Below are 18,509 nucleotides of genomic sequence, written 5' to 3' on the forward strand. Positions count from 1 at the left end.
AACTCTGTCTTGTAATGTTACATGATTATTTCATAGCGTGGTGAATGTGCAGGTCACAACTTTTCCACCAGAGCGTTTTGGAGTTGTTGGATTGTGTATTTGATGAGTTTGATGAGGGACAGGGGACCTGTACCGTTCACCTCCATTGTGTTCACTGAGCGGCTCACGTCTCTGCCCCGCTGATCTCAAAACAACATGCACCGATAATTAAAGGTAATGAACCTACTGCTACGACAGATTATTACGATTATGGCGATGGGAGAATTTGTAAAAATGTTGAACTATCCCTTTAACCATCATGTCCCAACCTTTCCCCCCATTAACTCATTGAGTGCCGCGCTCCTTTCCAAAGTTTTAGTCAAGTGTACCGGCAATTTAGACCATTTTTGACTTTTTATGTAGAGCCACAGTGTATTCTATATTATTGCCACCAACACATACTGTGGCTCAATTGAAAGGTTTACCTTAATGCTTCAAGTGGCCACAAACCGTTTGTTTCTACGTGCCTCTGTTCCTGAGAAAAGTCAAGCTAAACATGGCTGGGTTTCACCAAAATCCCTCCTTTTTTTCTAGAAAAGGAGATAGAGCGTCTTTTATGAAAGGTGCGCTGTTTGTGTCTGTCGCTCTTCTGACACTCGCATTTCTGGATCAAAGGGCTCGTATAAGATAAATATATACAACAGTTGTTGTTCTATTCACAAAACCACCATCGGGGGCGGGGGGGGCGCCACTAAACAACAATAACACAGACGCACCGTGCCGTGTCACAGCTTCTCACCGCGGAACGTGAGGGTCAGTCGGCCACCGCGGCTCGGGAAGACCGGTCCCGCCGGTGGTCGCGGTCCTTCTGTGGTACGGGTCGGTGATGCCGGTCTGCTTTGGTCCAGAGACCATCAGATTTTACCGCGGGAGGACTTTGGGGAGGACACGGTGTTGCTCCAGCTGAAGACCGGGCGGACTGTCGGCTGAGAGCTTCCTGGTTCAGCTCCGAGCAGTTCGAGCAGCTGGAGCAGCAGCGCGGGTGAGAGCAGAGCAGCTGCGCTGCATCTGCATGCAGAACTCGTTTGCAGAAGCCGAGTTATGATAAAAACTTCCAGATCATGAGCTGTCATGTGACTTTGATCGTCATCTATTTCAGTTCTCCTCGTCGTAGAGTCCCCAAATTTACATATAATGTGTATTAAAGTGTCTATTTTCATAATTTAAAAAAAAAGCAAAAAACGTAAAATTACGTTTTCGGCACTCAACGCATGGGAACGAAAAACGAGAAATTACGTGGTTGGCACTCAATGAGTTAACACCTGTTGTTTTTGCACCCGTGTGGTTTGAAGAGTGTGTGTGTGTCCGGTCATAAACGACAACAGCAGCTCAATTTAAAAAAAACTTTACTGTAACTGTTACAAAGACAAAATACAAACAACACATGAAAGTAAAAATGTGACAATAAAATAAAAACGAGTCCAGCTGTTTCTCTGACTCATCAGGGACCAGGTCTCTGCGTTTTCAAAAAAATTACCAGCATCCGCTGTGGAGAGAGAGAGAGCAGGGCGACGGCTGTTAGGACTCTAGATCAAACACACACACACACAAAGAGTTGTGTGAGGAGAGTGTAGAGACGCTCCAACCGCAGCTCCTCCTCATCATCATCACTCCTGGGTCTCCATGCTCTCGTCCTCTCCGTCTCCGCCCTCCTCCAGAGCTTCGTCTTCCTCCTCCTTCCTCTCCGGAGGTTTCTCGTACGCCTTCTCTGAGGGCGTCACGATGACGCCGTCCCACGTGGACATCTCTGTAGCCAGGTCTGCAACGACAGATAGTTACTGGAGGATGTGTAGTGGGACACTGTGTGTGTGTTTCTACCTGTTTGTTAGTGGTGTCAGCTGATTGTGTTTCTGCACATTTCACCTGTAAGAAACACGTTAACTGTCTAAGCTGCTCTAAATCCAAATTAGGGTTCAGCGGTTCCAAATTTTACTAACATTAGACCTCCTCCACATTTTCCCAGGGTATACGGTATTACCGTGACCAATAGGCTATATGCCGCTGGCTGAAATCCAGGAAGTAGTGGTACTTCCTGGTTGGTACTACCTGAATTTCAGCCAGCTCCTTTATTTCCTGTTGTACATGATTGGCCAAACTGATTAATCCCGGTGTGTCTGACCTCAAAAACAATAATCAGACACACCTGGCTGGCTGAAATTCAGAAAGTACCAACCAGGAAGTACCACTATTTCCTGGATTTCAGCCAGCGGCATATAGCCTATTGTTCAGAAACGGAGTCACCAAACACCACATTAGAATACCGAAACAAAAACCAAACAACTTTTACACAACAGATTGCTTATAACAAAAATAAGTGCAAGTGGATGGCACCGCTTAAAATAAGACACACATGGTTACTATGGCACCATAGTGCTTCAAATCTAGTCAAGGTTTTTGCAGAAGTTGTGTTTTTCTTTTCTTAGGTAAATTCATACAAATCCTGTCGGGAACCACGACAGCGTTTTGGAGTTGTTTGGATTGAGTTTGATGAGGGAAACCAAGAAATCCCATGAGCCTCCGTAGCGACTCTGCTCCGCCGTTCTAAAAGTAGCTTGCACCAACAATTAAAGGTAACGAACCTACTGCTATGACTATAGGGATTATGGCAATGGGCCAATTTGCAAAAATGTTGAACTATCCCTTTAATATTATATCAGGGCCCCTTTATGAGCGCGTTGCAATTTTTTAAAATGACGGTAATGAAACGGATACCGTTGCTATTTTTAAGATGCTGCAGAATACCTTATTACCGTATTACCACCGGACCCTGGTCTAAACGTTCATATATGAAAAGAGGAAACATGTTCTTACAGCTGGCGTCTCCCTCCAGGCCGAGGATCTTCCTGTAGCCTCCGTGAGACAGCACCCTGACCAGCGTCTGAGCTGTGAAACACACCATGTCCTGCACACACACACAAAAGCATCAGCACACACTCAGACATGAGCTTGTAACATGTTCTACGCCTCCTGGACTTGGACCTACCTGCTGCTCCAGGGTCATGACGGTGTGCACTCTGAAGTTTCCGCTCTCGCAGGGGTCGGTGATGCCCACGGAGCCGGGCAGGAAGAGCCCAGCAGCCAACATCTGGAGGCAGCGCCTTCAAAACACAACAACACCAACACTATTACCAAGAGGTATGGAAGGAAGAGCCAAAAAATATCTCTTATAGATACTACTAGCAACAGCAATTAAATGCATTACAGTAAGGTGGTTGAAGCCTGACCCTCCAACACACAATATGTGGACTGAAAAAATAAAGGAAATATATCAAATGGAACAAATAACATATTCCCTGAGGCTCCAAAAACATATATTCACTAAAAGGTGGAGCCCTGCTATGGGTATACTGATATAATTGTATTTATTTTATTCCATCTTGTTTTATTCTATTTTATTTTATTTTATTTTATATTTTTCTTTGTCACTGTAGTCCCCGTCTCCTTTGTTGTACCATAACTGTTACCTTGTATGAAACAGCACATATGATGATTATGATTCTGTACATGATTTTGAATGAAACTTAAAGGGATAGTTCACCCAAAATAGAAATTTCACTCTTACTCACCCCCATGTCGACTAAGGGCTGGGAGAAGTTTCAGAGTCCTCCGTGGCTTCTCTGAGTTACACGGGGTCTCGGCATAGCAGTGCATGTCCATATAATGGTTGCAAATGAATACCAACTGTCTTCGTAACAAAAAGACACACCAAAAAACATCCAAATACCTCCATGCTGCTCGTATGTAATGTCCGTCTTGTATTGAAGCCCCGAAATGCGAAATAGTCCCAATTTTTTTTTAAGTCTATATTTCAAGCTTGTTTTGTAGCAGAAGCTTCTCAAAGCTCCTCTTCCCGGTTCGTCATATTTGGACGAACTGGGAAGAGGAGCTTCCGCTACAAACAAGCTTGAAAAATAGTTTTATTTAATTTTTTTCGGGATAATTCCGCATTTCGGGGCTTCAATACAAGACGGACATACGAGCAGCATGGAGGTATTTGGATGTTTTTTGGTGTGTCTTTTTGTTACGAAGACAGTTGGTATCCATTTGCAACCGTTATATGGACATGCACTGCTACGCCGAGAGCCCCTGTAACTCAGAGAAGCCACGGAGGACTCTGAAACTTCTCCCAGCCCTTAGTCGACACGAGGGTGAGTAGATAATGAGTGAAATTTCTATTTTGGGTGAACTATCTCTTTAAATAAAAATTAAGTTAAAAAAAACAAAAAAACACGACAACACAACACACAGCTCAGACACATACACACACACACACACACAGGAGAGTGGCGAGCATGAGACCCGAGAAGAGCGAGGACTCACCTGTAGGCTACGTTCAGGGACAGCGGCTGCCTGGACGGGTTGTTCATCACCGCAGAGTGGCCCTGGAAAACACACAAACACACACAGTTCACCGACCCAGACCACCAACCAATCACAGGCCTCACATGGTCCTCACTCTGGTCGCGGCTCGGGACTCACCAGCAGGTCCAGGATCCAGGGGGTGAGGGGTTCAAATCCAGGGAAGCGCAGCCTCAGGTCCTTGAGGAGGCGGATCAGCACTTTGACCCTGAAGGTGACGTCACACAAACAAACAAACGAACACACACACAGACAGATGAGCGTCGGTGCTGATGTCGGTGAAGAACTCAGCTGTGGAGTTGGAAAACGGTAAAACATCCTCACGTGGACTGAGAGGCGTTCTCCTCAAACCAGCGGGCGTGGCGGATGGCGGCGAGGGCGCTCTGCAGCACCTTGATGTCCACTGAGGAAAACAGGAGGAAAACTTAAACTTCAGTGTCTCAGACTACGACCGGGACGCCTCAACCACAACACAACACACCACAACACAACCAGACCCTCAGGCAGGTGAACGGAGTATAGATATCTGAGAAACGTTTCTCAAACATCGTGAAACTAAAGGGATGATCCAGATGTTTCCCACAAAACACTGAAACGCCCCATGTGTGAAATCTGCTGCAAATACCTTTTTTCCTCAACTAAGAATTCCTTTAAACAGATTCTGTGCGATCCTTAAACAAAGGTGAATTTAAACCTAAAGTATCAAATAAAGGGGACCTATTCTGCTAATTTCAGGGGCTTTTAATGTGATATTGGACCCCAGCAGAGAACTATTGAAAGTTTCGATCGATAAAAAACTCCATACTCAACAGGAATGCGCATCAGCGGTTTTGCATGAATTTACCTCTAAAACAACTCTGTCTGGTAACGTTCTGTTATTATCTCATAGCGTGGTGAATGTGCAGGTTACAACTTGTCCACGAGAGCGTTTTGGAGTTGTTGGATTGTGTATTTGATGAGTTTGATGAGAGAAACCAAGAAATCCCATTAGCCTCCGTAGCGTAGCTCTGAGCAGCTTACGGCTCTACTCCGCCGTTCTAAAAATAGCTTGCACCGACAATTAAAGGTCACAAACCTACTGCTATGACTATAGGGATTATGGAAATTGGCCAATTTGCCAAAATGTTAAACTATAACTTTAAACATATTTATAAGTCCGAAAAGCTCAATAGGTCGCCTTTAAGATACTTTATCTAAGCAGCTCCAGTGATGCATGATGGACTACTGTCTGTGTGTGTGTGTGTGTGTGTGTGTGTGTGTGTGTGTGTGTGTGTGTGTGTGTGTGTGTGTGTGTGTGTGTGTGTGTGTGTGTGTGTGTGTGTGTGTGTGTGTGTGTGTGTGTGTGTGTGTGTGTGTGTGCTCATACGGTGCAGCTCGGGGTCCAGCTTGCGCAGGTTGGGGGGCACGGTGGTGATGAGGATCTTCACAGTGGCGTCGGCCGAACTGATCTCGAATCCCGTCTCATTGGTCAGCATGGACAGCACTGAAACACACACAGTCAGCTGTTAGTCCCATCACATCACATCAGCGTGTTACAAGATGTTTCATAATGATGTTGGCGGGTTGGGGGTTTAAACTGGACTCTGTGACATCACTACATGTTACCTTCGGTGGGGTCCTGTGTACGAAGGGTCTCCACCACTTTGTTGCCCAGGGCAGCGACCGCCTCCACTGTAACAGGGGAAAAAACATCTATATGAATGAAGTTGGATATTACAGCCAATTCCCTTATGGCACTGACCCGGAAAAAAGTGTTAAGGTAGTTTTGAAAATAAAATCCGGGCTGCCAGTTCATCAGACACCAACATATCAAAGGCTTTAAAAGGGATACTCCACCCAAAATTGATAATTCACCAATTTTCTACTCAAAAATTGGTGAATTATTGATTTTGGGTGGAGTATCCCTTTAAATACTCAAGTGTATAAACAGCTGCGATGACTCACGTGTTGGGAGGATCTTGAGGATCACAACCAGGTCGGCGACGTTGTGTCCTGTTGTCATGGTGCCCTTCTTGTAAGAGCCCACCTGACGGACCTCTTCAATTTGCTACGAGGAGACACAGCGGTGACAGATGTGACCAGATGTTTGCCGTGGTCAAAAAAACTTTATGTCAACACATGTATCAAACAACAGATGTAACATGCTGTACAAGAGAAAAATGACTCACCACTTCAAAGTTGCCGGGAGCAACGATCAGGTTGTCAATGACGTTATTGATCTTTGTGACCAGGGACAAGATGGACGACTAGAAGCAGGAGGAAGAGAGCAGTAAGATCTCTGTTAATTAAACAACAACAACAACGGGGGCTTTGATGAGAGACTGGTCTGGGCTCTGTGCTGGTCTTGGACCGACCTGTTCTGCAGGAGTGGGGCTCAGGTCCTGGTTTCTCTTCAGCAGACACTCGCTGAAAGCCGTCTCATCCGGTGCGGGTCTCACTCTGGGGAACGCCATCTCACACTAGTGACAAATAAACAACAGTCTGCTTCAGCGCTTCAGTAATACACTAAAGCTAGTGTCAGTTTCATTTAAGGCGACATAACTGTGGTGATATTCAGGCGAAGTCAATGTTCACAAAACATCCTCCTCAACACCTGAGCTCACTGATAATAATAATGGATCGACTATCAAGGCTTAATCGGCATGCACATTCTCTTGAAAAGGGAGGAGCTGGGACAAATCCACTGCTAAATCACAACTTACATCAACGCTCTGTTTATTGGGTTAATGTTTCTATTGACTTTCATCAGGAACCCACATTTTTCAATTGTTGTGTGGCTTCCTTTTTTAATACTTCAGTACACCAGTGCAATTGGTTGATCACAGGTGTTTACAATAATTAGAGGAAGTGACATCATCACAACACTGAAAAGTAGAGAGAAGAACTAGATGCTCAACATCAATATTGATCCAACAACAGTATATTCAAGGCGACAATAAAAAAACTTGTGGCAACATAGAAAAAGAGAGAGAGAGTGGAATACTTTTTTTTTTTTTAACTCACCACATAGAAATCAAATGGGATGTGTGGTACAAATGGCCGGTACCTGAGCAGGAGGGAAGAGCAGAGGAGCAGATTATAGGTTTATAAAAAGCAGAGTAGAGCAGTAGACAGAGGATGTATCTGTAGAGATTCATTCATCTGAACACAGCTGATGGTGGATTTGAGATGTGCAGCAACCAGGACTCTACAGTTTTGTAGGACTATGATGAGTCTCATACACACACACGCACACAAAAAAAAAGCTTTTCAGTCGTGATAATTAGAAGCAAACAGCAGCTCGGAGGCTGGACTCACCCCTGTACCAATCCTCCACGGGACCCGAAGCGGCCTCCCCGACCCCTGCCGCGGTCCCCTCTGCATAACAAACACAACAACATGACAAGGGGGTCAGCTATGATGAAGCCTCTGATTATTTGATCTCACCACAAAGCGAAGATTAATACAAAAAAACTCATCTAACAAAGCGGAAGATGAGCTACTCGGCTCCCGTACATAACGCTACAACAGTGGGGGTCCATTCATTCTCCCGACAAGGCGGTGCTAGCTAACATTAGCCAACCGGACGGTGGTTGAATGATTTGCATGATAGTAAAAGACCTTAAATACTTAAGATTAACGGTATGAACCCTTAAAACATTTTATGACGCACGTATTATGAATGTTTTATCCGGCTAATGTGTTAGCTGGGGGGGGCAGCGCTCAAACAATACACGCAGTAGCTTCCTAGCACACACACCAACATCAGCTAACGTCTACGCACAAAACTTAAAATAAAAATAAAAAAGCATAACGAATTTGATATTCAGTATGTTTAGGGATGATTACCTCATTGCGTACGACGTTTTGACAATTTACAGTGGAAATAATAAGGAGAACTGTTGACCGTCCCTCGGTGGACCTGCTGCGGCTGCTGCTCTGGCTGCTTCCTCTTCTGCGGTGCTGCCGGCGGCCGACTTCCGGTGCGTCAGACGCTCCACCGCCACCTAGTGTCCCGCAGCGGGGACTGCAGCAGCCGGACCCGTGTGTTGCTATTTTCCTCTAAAGCAGTGGTTTTCAACCCTATGTTCTCAACCATGGATCTTTTATAAGATAATAATACATCTGGATGTATTGGATCTATTATAAGATAATAATAATAATAATAATAATAATACATCCATGTTCTCAACCCTGAGCCCCCTTCACCACCACCTCCGATCTGGGGGGTGCAATGTGATATAGAAACTGCATTTTAAATTGAATTATGGCATTTATTCACTCTTTGAGGCAAATATGAGCTTTCAGTTGTAACTTTCACAAAAAAAAATCATACTTATGCAGTAGCTTCTTGGAATAATAATAATAATAGATTTTATTTGTATGGCGCCTTTCATGGCACTCAAGGTCGCCTCACAGAAAATAATTACATACAGAACATCAGAACATCTCATAATAATAGTGCAGAAAACACAGCATAAAAAACAGCACATATAAAATATTAAAAACACAGCATAAAAGCACCAAGGGAAAAAAATCAATGAAATTATAAAACAAGTGCAGTGACTTAGATGTGACGAGCAAGTCGGAACAGGTGAGTTTTGAGTTGGGATGTAACACAACAGCATAGTTATGCAGTTTCCAGAAATATTTGACAAAACAGGACATTTATTCATGTTACCCTCTGTAGTTTAGGTAGATCAAGGTCTCAGTCACATTTGAATAAAATAATGCCATTTCTATAAATGCCATATCTTTTTTAAGAGATATTTATATTTATTTTCACGGACCCCTTGAAATTACACCACGGACCACTAGGTGGGCGCGGACCGCTGGTTGAGAACCACTACTCTAAAGGAATTCATGGCGGTTGTTGGTGTGTGTGTTTTATGTGGTATTACTGCTTCGTTCTGGTTTTAACTAAGACATAATACCTTGTAAGTTGTCTGTTTGCCAACAGCCGGTGAAGTGAAGCCTCTAAAAAGCCACCCACTGTGCCTAAGGGACTCCTACGTGGAGCTCTGGTTCTCTAATGCCACGCCCTGAAGACCATGCTGGTCAAAACCTTCGTTTTACTATTGTTTTATGATTATGCCTAACCATCCTCCTTATAGCAAGTGAGTGCCTGAAGCAAGCTTAGTGCTTTTTTTGTCCACCTATATTTTCACCATCTTCCCTGTGCAGCAAGTCTTAGTTTATTAACTGCCTGTCGTGGGGCTGGTTTTGAGATATCTCCAACAGGTCTGTAGTGTTGGTCCAGTCAGATCAGTGTAATTATTGTCAGTCAGACTATTCTTCTAAAATATTTAACACTTCACAATCAGACTTACTCAGATATAAGACCAATGTTAACATGATAACACAGTAATCCACAACCCTCTGTTAACTAGCAGCACCCAACAACAAGAGATTCTAGAAAACACTCCAAATTTGGAGCTTGCTTACACGATGAGACGTGGCATTGGTGAGTTAGGACATCTGCCAACAGGATGAACATGACTTTTAGTTTGAGAGTTTACTCTGACAAGGCGTATTCAACAAGCCCTTCCCACACATTGTTGTCAAAGTACACGATAAAATAATAAGATTGAATAATAATTGTAATATAAAGTTTGCGCAACACGGATGTCTTAAAAACCAAATTAAGCTATTTATTAGCCAAAGTAAACAGCAAGGTTGGATGTGAAGCTCATTTTCCTTTATTTCTGAAATATGACTCAGTTGAGGACAAGCCTCTGATCTCTGCCCATTGTTATCCTGACTGCATAAAACCCTGGACATGACAGACTTCAACACCAAATCAGGAGGTCCTTGATAGCACCAGACCAACTCGATCTCACCATGGTACGACTGGGCCAAATGTGGACCGGCACTCTGTGCTTCCTGACCATTTCAGGTAAGAAATTTGAATGAATCAATGAAAGATGTAGCAGCGCCATTCAAACTTCTATCTAATCGACATTTGCATCATTTTGAGTCAGATGTCCTGTTCACAGGGGGACTGGTCCATATTTTGTTATTCCCAGAGTGTCAGATCTTTATTCCCTATCTTCACACTGTCCTGGTCAGCCAATAGAAACACAGGGAGAAGCTTCAACATTAATGTCCACTCCAGTTCCTCTGCGTGTTGGTTTAAAACTGAGATTGAAATGTGACTATTAAATTTGAATGTTGTGTTTATTAGCGTTGACCTCTCCAGGGTGTACCTCACCCTTGCAAAATTTCAGTTGGGATTGGCTCCAGCCCCCACTGTGACTCTACAATGAAAAAGCAATATAGCTAATGGATGCACGAATGGATGGATGGATATTAAGGTCATTTATAGGATGTATGTTACAGACCATCATCTCAATGCAGCTCTCTTTATGCTTTTGGCAGCAGAATGCAACAACACAACACTCAATAACAGAATCTGTCCCATTGAATCCCGCAGGTCTGCTGACTGTTGGGGCTGTTCCTGATGTGCCTGAAGGTTTCAACGTGGAGCTCCTCAGCCCAACACAGAGGGCCTTCTTGATCCCCGTAGAGATCACTAACCGCGAGTTCACTCCAGCTTTGGTCCACCAGGACACTGAGGAATTCAAGGACACGTACAAGGTTGTTCGTGCCCTGGTAAGATTGGTTTCCTTCAAAACCATTGATTGGCAGATGTGTTTATTTTGCTGATAAGAGTTGGGCTCCTGGCTGCTGTCTCAATGATTAAGCACAGAGAAACAAAGAACTGCTCAGTTTGCCATGTAACTGTGCTGTGGCGCTACTCTTGCATAGGGACTAGGTAGTACATGTGCTGTCACCACTACATTGTGATATTACCTGTGTCTTTAGAAGCTGATCCCCACGTTCCATCATGCTACCTCTGCTATGTGTGTCAGGTTGTGTGTGATTGACTGTGTATGGTGGATTGTAGAAACTGAATTGCCCTTCGAGGATCAATAAAGTCTCCTGTACCGGTACCTGTACCTGATCTGTATTTGTTATTTTCTGTCTTTATTTTACAGTTCAACGGGGTCTTCAAATGCAGTGACTGTTCCACCAAGGACTTCTATGGAGGCGTTGCAGCAATAGCTTTTGGGTATCAGTACTACAAATTACTGACTCATGGAGAAATTGGATATAGATATAGAGACGAATGATAGTACAGCACACTCAAATTCCCTGTGAAACCATAAGTGAAACCTTGCAAGTAGATGTAGTTATTTACACTGAGTTGAACCAATTATTGGATCTCTACTGAAATTTGCTCTTTAATGAGTTCATTTGTTCCTTCACAGCCCTGGATCAGTGATTGCAAATGCAGTTGTGGTCTTTAACACCACCAACATCAACCAAGTGGTTGCCTGGGCACTATTTCAGAGACATGCCGAAAAGGCTGCCGGAAATCTCCAACTTAACATGGCCTACACAAACAGTGAGACATACTTTTGTTCATATATTCCCAGTTGTTATCATGTTCATGTTGGAACCACTACATTTGTCACTGATCCCTCTTCTTTGCTGTTTTTTTCTATAGGGAACAATGTAATGGAATTGGCAAGAAACAAGAAACATCCTCACGTGAACTGAGAGGCGTTCTCTTCAAACCAGCAGAAGATGGCGGCAAAGGCGCTCTGCAGCATCTTATGTCCACTGAAGAAAACATAACATAAAAACATAAAACAAAATAACATAAAAAAAAAAATCAATGTCTCAGACTCTGACCTTGGACACCTGAACCACAACATTTCCAGCTTGTGTACATGTATGACTGTAGATAACTGAGAAATGTTTCTGATGTTCGCAAAGTTTGATCTGATCTGGAGGCTGACGTGATTAATAAAGCAACATTTTACAGATGTTTCCCACAAAAACTGAAAGTCTCCATGTATAAAATCTGATGTGATAACTTTTTGAAGTGTCTGGGGCCAGTTGTACAAAACACCTTAAGTGACGATTTTCCTGTAAACCTGTCTTAACATTTCCTCGAAATAAAAACAGTTGCACAACAGAACCTTAAGTCTTCCTCTTAAAATTTCAAGTTTTCTCCTTATTAAAGAACCATAAGTGGAACCTTAAGAATCACTTAAGGTCACTTAATCGCTTAAAATAAATCAGAGACCAAAGAAAAAACTTAAGCTATCTCTGCCTTTATTAACTGCAGCAGTTTATGTTGACAAAGGGAGAAGATGAACACAAAAGACACCCTCAACAAAGGGGGTGATTGATTTTCCATCCAAGGTTTGAGCAGAAAATGTGTCCAGCAGTCAAGAGTTGGATCAGTCACTGGGTTCACTACAATTTCAAATCGCATGATCTTTCCACGCAGGTATAGTCAAGGTGTTTCATGCCCATGTGGTGGGTCACTCACGTGTTTAACATTTCTTAACTATTTGCTAAAGACGGAGGTCAAGTTCACATCGAAACACCAGGAGGCTGGCACACTTGACAAACACTATCACACGTTCTAATATAAACAAACAGACAGTCACCATGCAAACGGTATAGTTTCACCACTGTGAAAGCTTGGTCAAATGCTTTAATCTTCTGATGAGGAAAACCTTGTTCTGACAAGGTATATAACAGGCCCTTCCCACATGTTGTTGTCAAAGTAAACTAAAGATTAAATTATACTTTGAGTAAAAGGTTTGCATAACACACGGATGTCTTAAGAACAAAGCTCTATTTCTTAGCCAAAGTAAACTGCGATTGTGAATTTGAGGCCAATTTCCTTGATTTCTGAACAATGTAGAGGAGATATGATTCAGTTGTAGACCAGCCTCTGATCCCTGCCCATTCTTATCCTGACTGAATAAAACCCTGACCAGACAACAACACCAAATCAAGAAGGTCCTTGATATCACCAGAGCAGTACAGGATTCAAGTTGACCAACTCCAACTCACCATGGTACGACTGGGCCGACTGTGGACCAGCACTCTGTGCTTACTGACCATTTCAGGTAAGATGTTTTATTGAATTAATGAAAGATGTAGCAGGGCTGTTCAAACTACATTCTATAATCTACATGTCCTGTTCACAGGGTGACTGATTCATATTTTGTTATTCCAAGAGCGTCAGGTCTTTATTCTGCTGGTTTACAAGAGACTGAAATGTCACTATTGAATCTAATGTTGTGTTTATCAAGGTCGACCACTCCAGGGTGTACCTCACCCTTGCACAATAACAGTAAAAAGTTTGTGCAACACACGGATGTCTTAAAAACTAAATTAATCCCCATTTCCTAACCAAAGTAAACAGTGAGGGTGTATGTGAAGCTCATTTCCTTTTTTCTGAATAGGAGATATGATTCAGTTGTGGACAAGCCTCTGATCCCTGCCCATTCTTATCCTGACTGAATAAAAGCCTGGACATGACAGACTTCAACACCACTAATAGGAAGATCCTGGATATCACCAGAGCAGGGCTAAAGTTCACCAACTGGATCTCACCATGGTACGACTGGGGAGCAGCACTCTGTGCTTACTGGCCATTTCAGGTAATAAATTTTACTTTAATGAAAGATGTAGCAGGGATGACTGGTCCTTGTTTTACTATTTCTAGAGTGTCAGGTCTTTATTCCCTAACTTCACACTGTCCTGGTCAGCCAATAGAAACATACAAGAAGTAGCTTCAACATAAATCCAACTCCAGTTCCTTTGCATGTTGGTTTAAAACTGACTGAAATGTCACTACTGAATTTAATGTTATGTTAATTAAGGTTAACCTCTCCAGGGTGTACCTCAACCTTGCACCATTTCAGTTGGGATAGGCTCCAGCCCCCACTGTGACTCTAAAATGATAAGCAGTATAGCTAATGGATGGATGTCTGTTAAGGTCATTTGTGGGGTGTATGTTACAGACCATCACATCAGGACTTATTCTTCAGGTGGGGTCATAGGTTTCTCAAGTTGATCTGTTGATATTTTGCAATATCCCAAGTAGCATTTTAATTTCTCTTCATGCTTTTGGCAGCAGAGTATGCAAAAACACAACATTCAATAACAGAGTCTGTCGCATTGAATCCTGCAGGTCTGCTGACTGTTGGGGCTGTTTCTCTGCCTGAAGGTCTCAATGTGAAGCCACTCAGCCCTTTACAGAGGGGCTATGTGATTCGCATTGAGATCACCAACCGCAAGTTCACTCCAGCTTTGAGCGACCCTGGATCTAAGGGATTCAAGGACATGTACATGGACGTTAATGCCCTGGTAAGATTGGTTTCCACCACAAGATCTAAAACCAAATTGCAGGTGTTTTTCTTTTGCTGATAGAGTTGGGCTCCTAGCTGCTGTCTCAATAATTAAGCACAGAGAAACAAGGAACTGTTCGAAGTGCTATATGTCACTGTGCTGTGGCACTACTCTTGCAGTAGGGACTAGGTAGTATTGTCACCACCACACTGTGATATTACAACTGCCTTTCAGTCTTACAGTATAAGAAGCTGATCTGTATTTGTTATTTTCTGTTTTTATTTTACAGTTCAACGGGGTTTATAAATGCGGTGACTCCCGTTGTCCCACCAGTAACTCCTATGCTGGTGTCCAAGGAATGGTTTTCAGGTATCATCAATACTACTAACACTCACTTGTGGAGGATCTGGATTTAGATGTAGAGACTAATCCTTCTAGTGCAGCACAGACTCCATTTCCCTGTGAAACCATAAGTGGAGCCTTGGAAGTAGATGTAGTTATTTACACTGAATTGAACTGATTATTGGATCTCTACTGTAACTTGTTCTTTAATGTGTTCATTTGTTCCTTCACAGCTCTGGATCTACTGGATCAGTTGTTGCATTTGCAGTTGTGGCCTTTAACACCCCCTCCATCAATCGAGTGGTTGTCAGGTCATTGTTTCAGAGAAACGCCCAAATGGCTGCTGGAAATCTCGAACTTAACATGGCCTACACAACCAGTAAGACATACTGTTGTTCATATATTCCCAGTCGTTATTATGTTCATGTTGGAACTCCTACATTTGGAACTGATCCCTCTTCTTTGCTTCTTTTTTCTATAGCGGACTCCTTGTAGGTCAGTGATCAAAATGTATGACAGGAAACAGGAAACATTCTCACGTGGACTGAGAGGCGTTCTCTTCAAACCAGCGAGCGTGGCGGGTGGCGGCGAGGGCGCTCTGCAGCACCTTGATGTCCACTGAAGAAGACAGGATGACAAAATAAACCTTAGTGTGTCAGATTCCAACCTGGACCACAATATTTCCAACTTTACTGTATGACTGAAGATAACTGAGAAAAGTTTCTGATGTTTTCACAAAGTTTGATCTGATCTGGAGGCTGAAGTGATTAATAAAGCAACATTTTCCAGATGTTTCTCACAAAATACTGAAAGTCTCCATGTGTGAATTCTGATGAGATAACTTTTTGAAGTTTCAGTTGTGAAGAAAATTCCCTAAGTGACAATTTTCCTGTAAACCTGTTTTAACATTTCCTTGAAATAAAAACAGTTGCACAAAAGAACATTGAGTCTTTCCCTTAAAATTTCAGGTTTTCTCCTTATTTAAGAGTCACTGAAAGTCTCTTAACCGCACAAAAGACAGTAGAGACCAAGGTAACACTCAGGGTGGGTGCATAGCACATTCAAAAGACCTTTCATAAGGTGTTTGTAATGCACTCACAACGGCTTCATGAGTCATGACTCAGCATGGGTTACATTGCTGTGGAATAACGACCTGGGCCTTTTTTTTTTTTCAAAATAAAAGTCCCCTAATTGCACCTGGAAATACAAGAACAAAATACCCATATTCAGCATTCTATTGTAATGATTCATAGCTTATGAATATGTCACTTCACAATATAGTGTCAGTGAAGGCTTCATAAGGGCTAGGAGTTATTTGTAAATCTTTCATGGATGGTTTGTGAATGTTACTTTGTATGTCACTCTTCTATACAGTTGGCAAAGGATTCATAACTGAATGGCAAATGATGCTACCACTGGAATGATATGGTGGCAACTTTGAACAAAGCAAACAATGCCTCAATTCTGCATACGTGACTTTTAGTTTCATAATCCCAGGCCCACTTCCAGGTGTAAAAAAGACTTTGATATGCATTTGTGACTGTTTTATGAGGCCTTCATGAACTATTGCAATAGAATACTGAATATTGGTATTTTGTTCATTTATTTCCATGCGCAATTAGGAGACTTTTATTTTGAAAAAAAAATCCCAGTTTGTTATTCCAAAGCAATGTAACCCAATGTATGAATGCCTCATGAAGCCGCTGTGAATGCATTATGAACACCTTATGAAAAGTCTTATGAATGTGCTATGCACCCATCCGTCAAGTAAAGTGTTACAGAGACGAAAGAAACAAACGTATCTCTGTCCTTATTAACTGCAGCAGTTAATGTTGACAAAGGAAGAAGATGAACACGAAAGACACCCTCAACAAAGGGGGCGATTGATTTTCCATCGAGCAGAAAATTTGTCAGTCACTGGGTTCACTACAATTTTATATCACATGATCTTTCCACTCAGGTATAGTCAAGGTGTTTCATCTGCTAAAGACTGTGGTCAAGTTCACCTGGCACACACTATCACAAGTGCTTGTGTCAACAAAAAGACAGCCACCAAGGAAGCAATATAATTTCACCATTGTGAAATCTTGCTCAAATGCTTTAATCTTTTCACAAAGAAAATCATAATCATAATCCATGTCCCTCTGTTGATTAGCAGCTTCCAACAACAAAAGATTCAAGAAAACATGCATAATTTGGAGCTTGCTTACATTATTGGACATGACATAGGAAAAATAATCCCTCAGCATGAAATAGAACATTTAAGACACTTAATGGACCCAACCCCTGGACTCGATTCATGCAGCCATAGAGTTTGTTCCAGGTAGAGTTACCTGCAGATGATAAAAGTAAATCAACCTGAGAGTAGGAAAGTGCATCCTTGTTCTGATATACAACAGGCCGTTCCCACATGTTGTTGTTAAAGTAAACTAAAGATTAAATTATACTTGAAGTAAAAGGTTTGCACAACACACGGATATCTTAAAAACAAAGCTCTATTTCTTAGCCAAAGTAAACAGCAAGGGTATATTTGAGGCCAATTTCCTTGCTAGAGGAGATATGATTGAGTTGTGGACCAGCCTCTGATCCCTGCCTATTCTTATCCTGACTGAATAAAACCCTGACCAGACAACAACACCACATCAAGAAGGTCCTTCATATCACCAGAGCAGTACAGGATTCAAGTTGACCAACTCCAACTCACCATGGTACGACTGGGCCGACAGTGGACCAGCACTCTGTGCTTACTGACCATTTCAGGTGAGATGTTTTATTTAATTAATGAAAGATGTAGCAGGGCTGTTCAAACTTCTGTCTAATCTTCATTTGTTTCATATTGAGTTAGATGTCCTGGTCACAGGGTAACCGGTCCATATTTTGTTATTTCCAGAGCATCAGGTCTTGGTTACTGAAATGTCACTACTGTATTGAATAAAATGTTGTGTTTATTAAGGTTAAGCTCTCCAGGGTGTACCCCACCCTTACACTATTTCATTTGGGATTGGCTCCAGCCCCCACTGTGACTCTAAAATGACAAGCAGTATAGCTAATGGATGGCTGTCCTTTAAGATCATTTGTAGGATGTGTGTTACAGACCATCACTTCAATGCAGCTCTCTTCATACTTTTGGCAGCAGAATATGTAACAATACAACAATCTGTCCCATTGCATCCTGCAGGTCTGCTGACTGTTGGGGCTCTTCCCCTGCCTGAAGGTCTCAGTGTGGAGCAGCTCATCCCGTCACAGATAGCTTTCTTGATTCCCATAGATATCACCAACCGCAAGTTCACTCCAGCTTTGGTCGACCAGGAATCTAAGGAATACAAGGACATGTACAAGGACGTTAGTACGCTGGTAAGATTGGTTTTCTTCAGGATGGCAGGTGCCGTGCTGCGTAAAGATCTAAAACCAAATTGAATGGCAGACGTTTTTGTTTTGCTGATGGAGTTGGGCTCCTAACTGCTGTCCCAAAGATTAAGCACAGAGAAAAAAGGAACTGTTACATGTTCATATGTAACCGGGCTGTGTCACTACTATTGTAGTAGTACTGCAGCAGTATGTGCTGTCACCTCTACATTGTGATATTACAGCTGTATTTCAGTCTTAAAGCTGATCTGATTTGTCATTTT

General features: G+C 42.5%; 2 protein-coding genes across 2 annotated transcripts; one reads left to right on the forward strand and one right to left on the reverse strand.

The window, feature by feature from the left end:
- Positions 1-1,368: 1,368 nt before the first annotated feature.
- On the reverse strand, positions 1,369-8,336 carry ilf2 (interleukin enhancer binding factor 2). Its single transcript, XM_083982448.1, has 14 exons — positions 8,227-8,336; positions 7,696-7,755; positions 7,402-7,444; positions 6,753-6,857; positions 6,567-6,644; positions 6,343-6,445; positions 6,004-6,069; positions 5,765-5,881; positions 4,723-4,801; positions 4,519-4,606; positions 4,360-4,421; positions 3,023-3,137; positions 2,851-2,941; positions 1,369-1,798 (listed from the first exon to the last, which is right to left on the reverse strand). Exons 1-14 carry the CDS (start codon positions 8,229-8,231, stop codon positions 1,647-1,649), a joined length of 1,164 nt encoding a protein of 387 aa, XP_083838574.1. The 5' UTR covers positions 8,232-8,336; the 3' UTR covers positions 1,369-1,646.
- A 5,429-nt stretch (positions 8,337-13,765) lies between these two features.
- LOC310994219 (uncharacterized protein) lies at positions 13,766-15,786 on the forward strand. Its single transcript, XM_083982824.1, has 5 exons — positions 13,766-13,847; positions 14,381-14,556; positions 14,828-14,907; positions 15,114-15,259; positions 15,362-15,786. The coding sequence occupies exons 1-5, from the start codon at positions 13,802-13,804 to the stop codon at positions 15,373-15,375; spliced, it is 462 nt and encodes a 153-aa protein (XP_083838950.1). The 5' UTR covers positions 13,766-13,801; the 3' UTR covers positions 15,376-15,786.
- The last annotated feature ends 2,723 nt before the right edge of the window (positions 15,787-18,509 follow it).

The sequence above is a fragment of the Trachurus trachurus genome (genome assembly GCF_905171665.1).
Source record: "Trachurus trachurus genome assembly, chromosome: 11".
Lineage (NCBI taxonomy): Eukaryota > Metazoa > Chordata > Actinopteri > Carangiformes > Carangidae > Trachurus > Trachurus trachurus.

What these genes read in the sequence shown, in the direction of transcription:
- LOC310994219 (XM_083982824.1), top strand. Translation starts at nt 13,802, where the DNA reads ATGGTACGACTGGGGAGCAGCACTCTGTGCTTACTGGCCATTTCAG. An exon ending in GTGCTTACTGGCCATTTCAG is followed by an intron (nt 13,848 to 14,380) that starts GTAATAAATTTT and finishes TGAATCCTGCAG; the next exon opens with GTCTGCTGACTGTTGGGGCT. An exon ending in ACATGGACGTTAATGCCCTG is followed by an intron (nt 14,557 to 14,827) that starts GTAAGATTGGTT and finishes TTTATTTTACAG; the next exon opens with TTCAACGGGGTTTATAAATG.
- ilf2 (XM_083982448.1), bottom strand. An exon ending in TCCCATTTGATTTCTATGTG is followed by an intron (nt 6,858 to 7,401) that starts GTGAGTTAAAAA and finishes ATTTGTCACTAG; the next exon opens with TGTGAGATGGCGTTCCCCAG. An exon ending in GCCCCACTCCTGCAGAACAG is followed by an intron (nt 6,645 to 6,752) that starts GTCGGTCCAAGA and finishes TCCTGCTTCTAG; the next exon opens with TCGTCCATCTTGTCCCTGGT.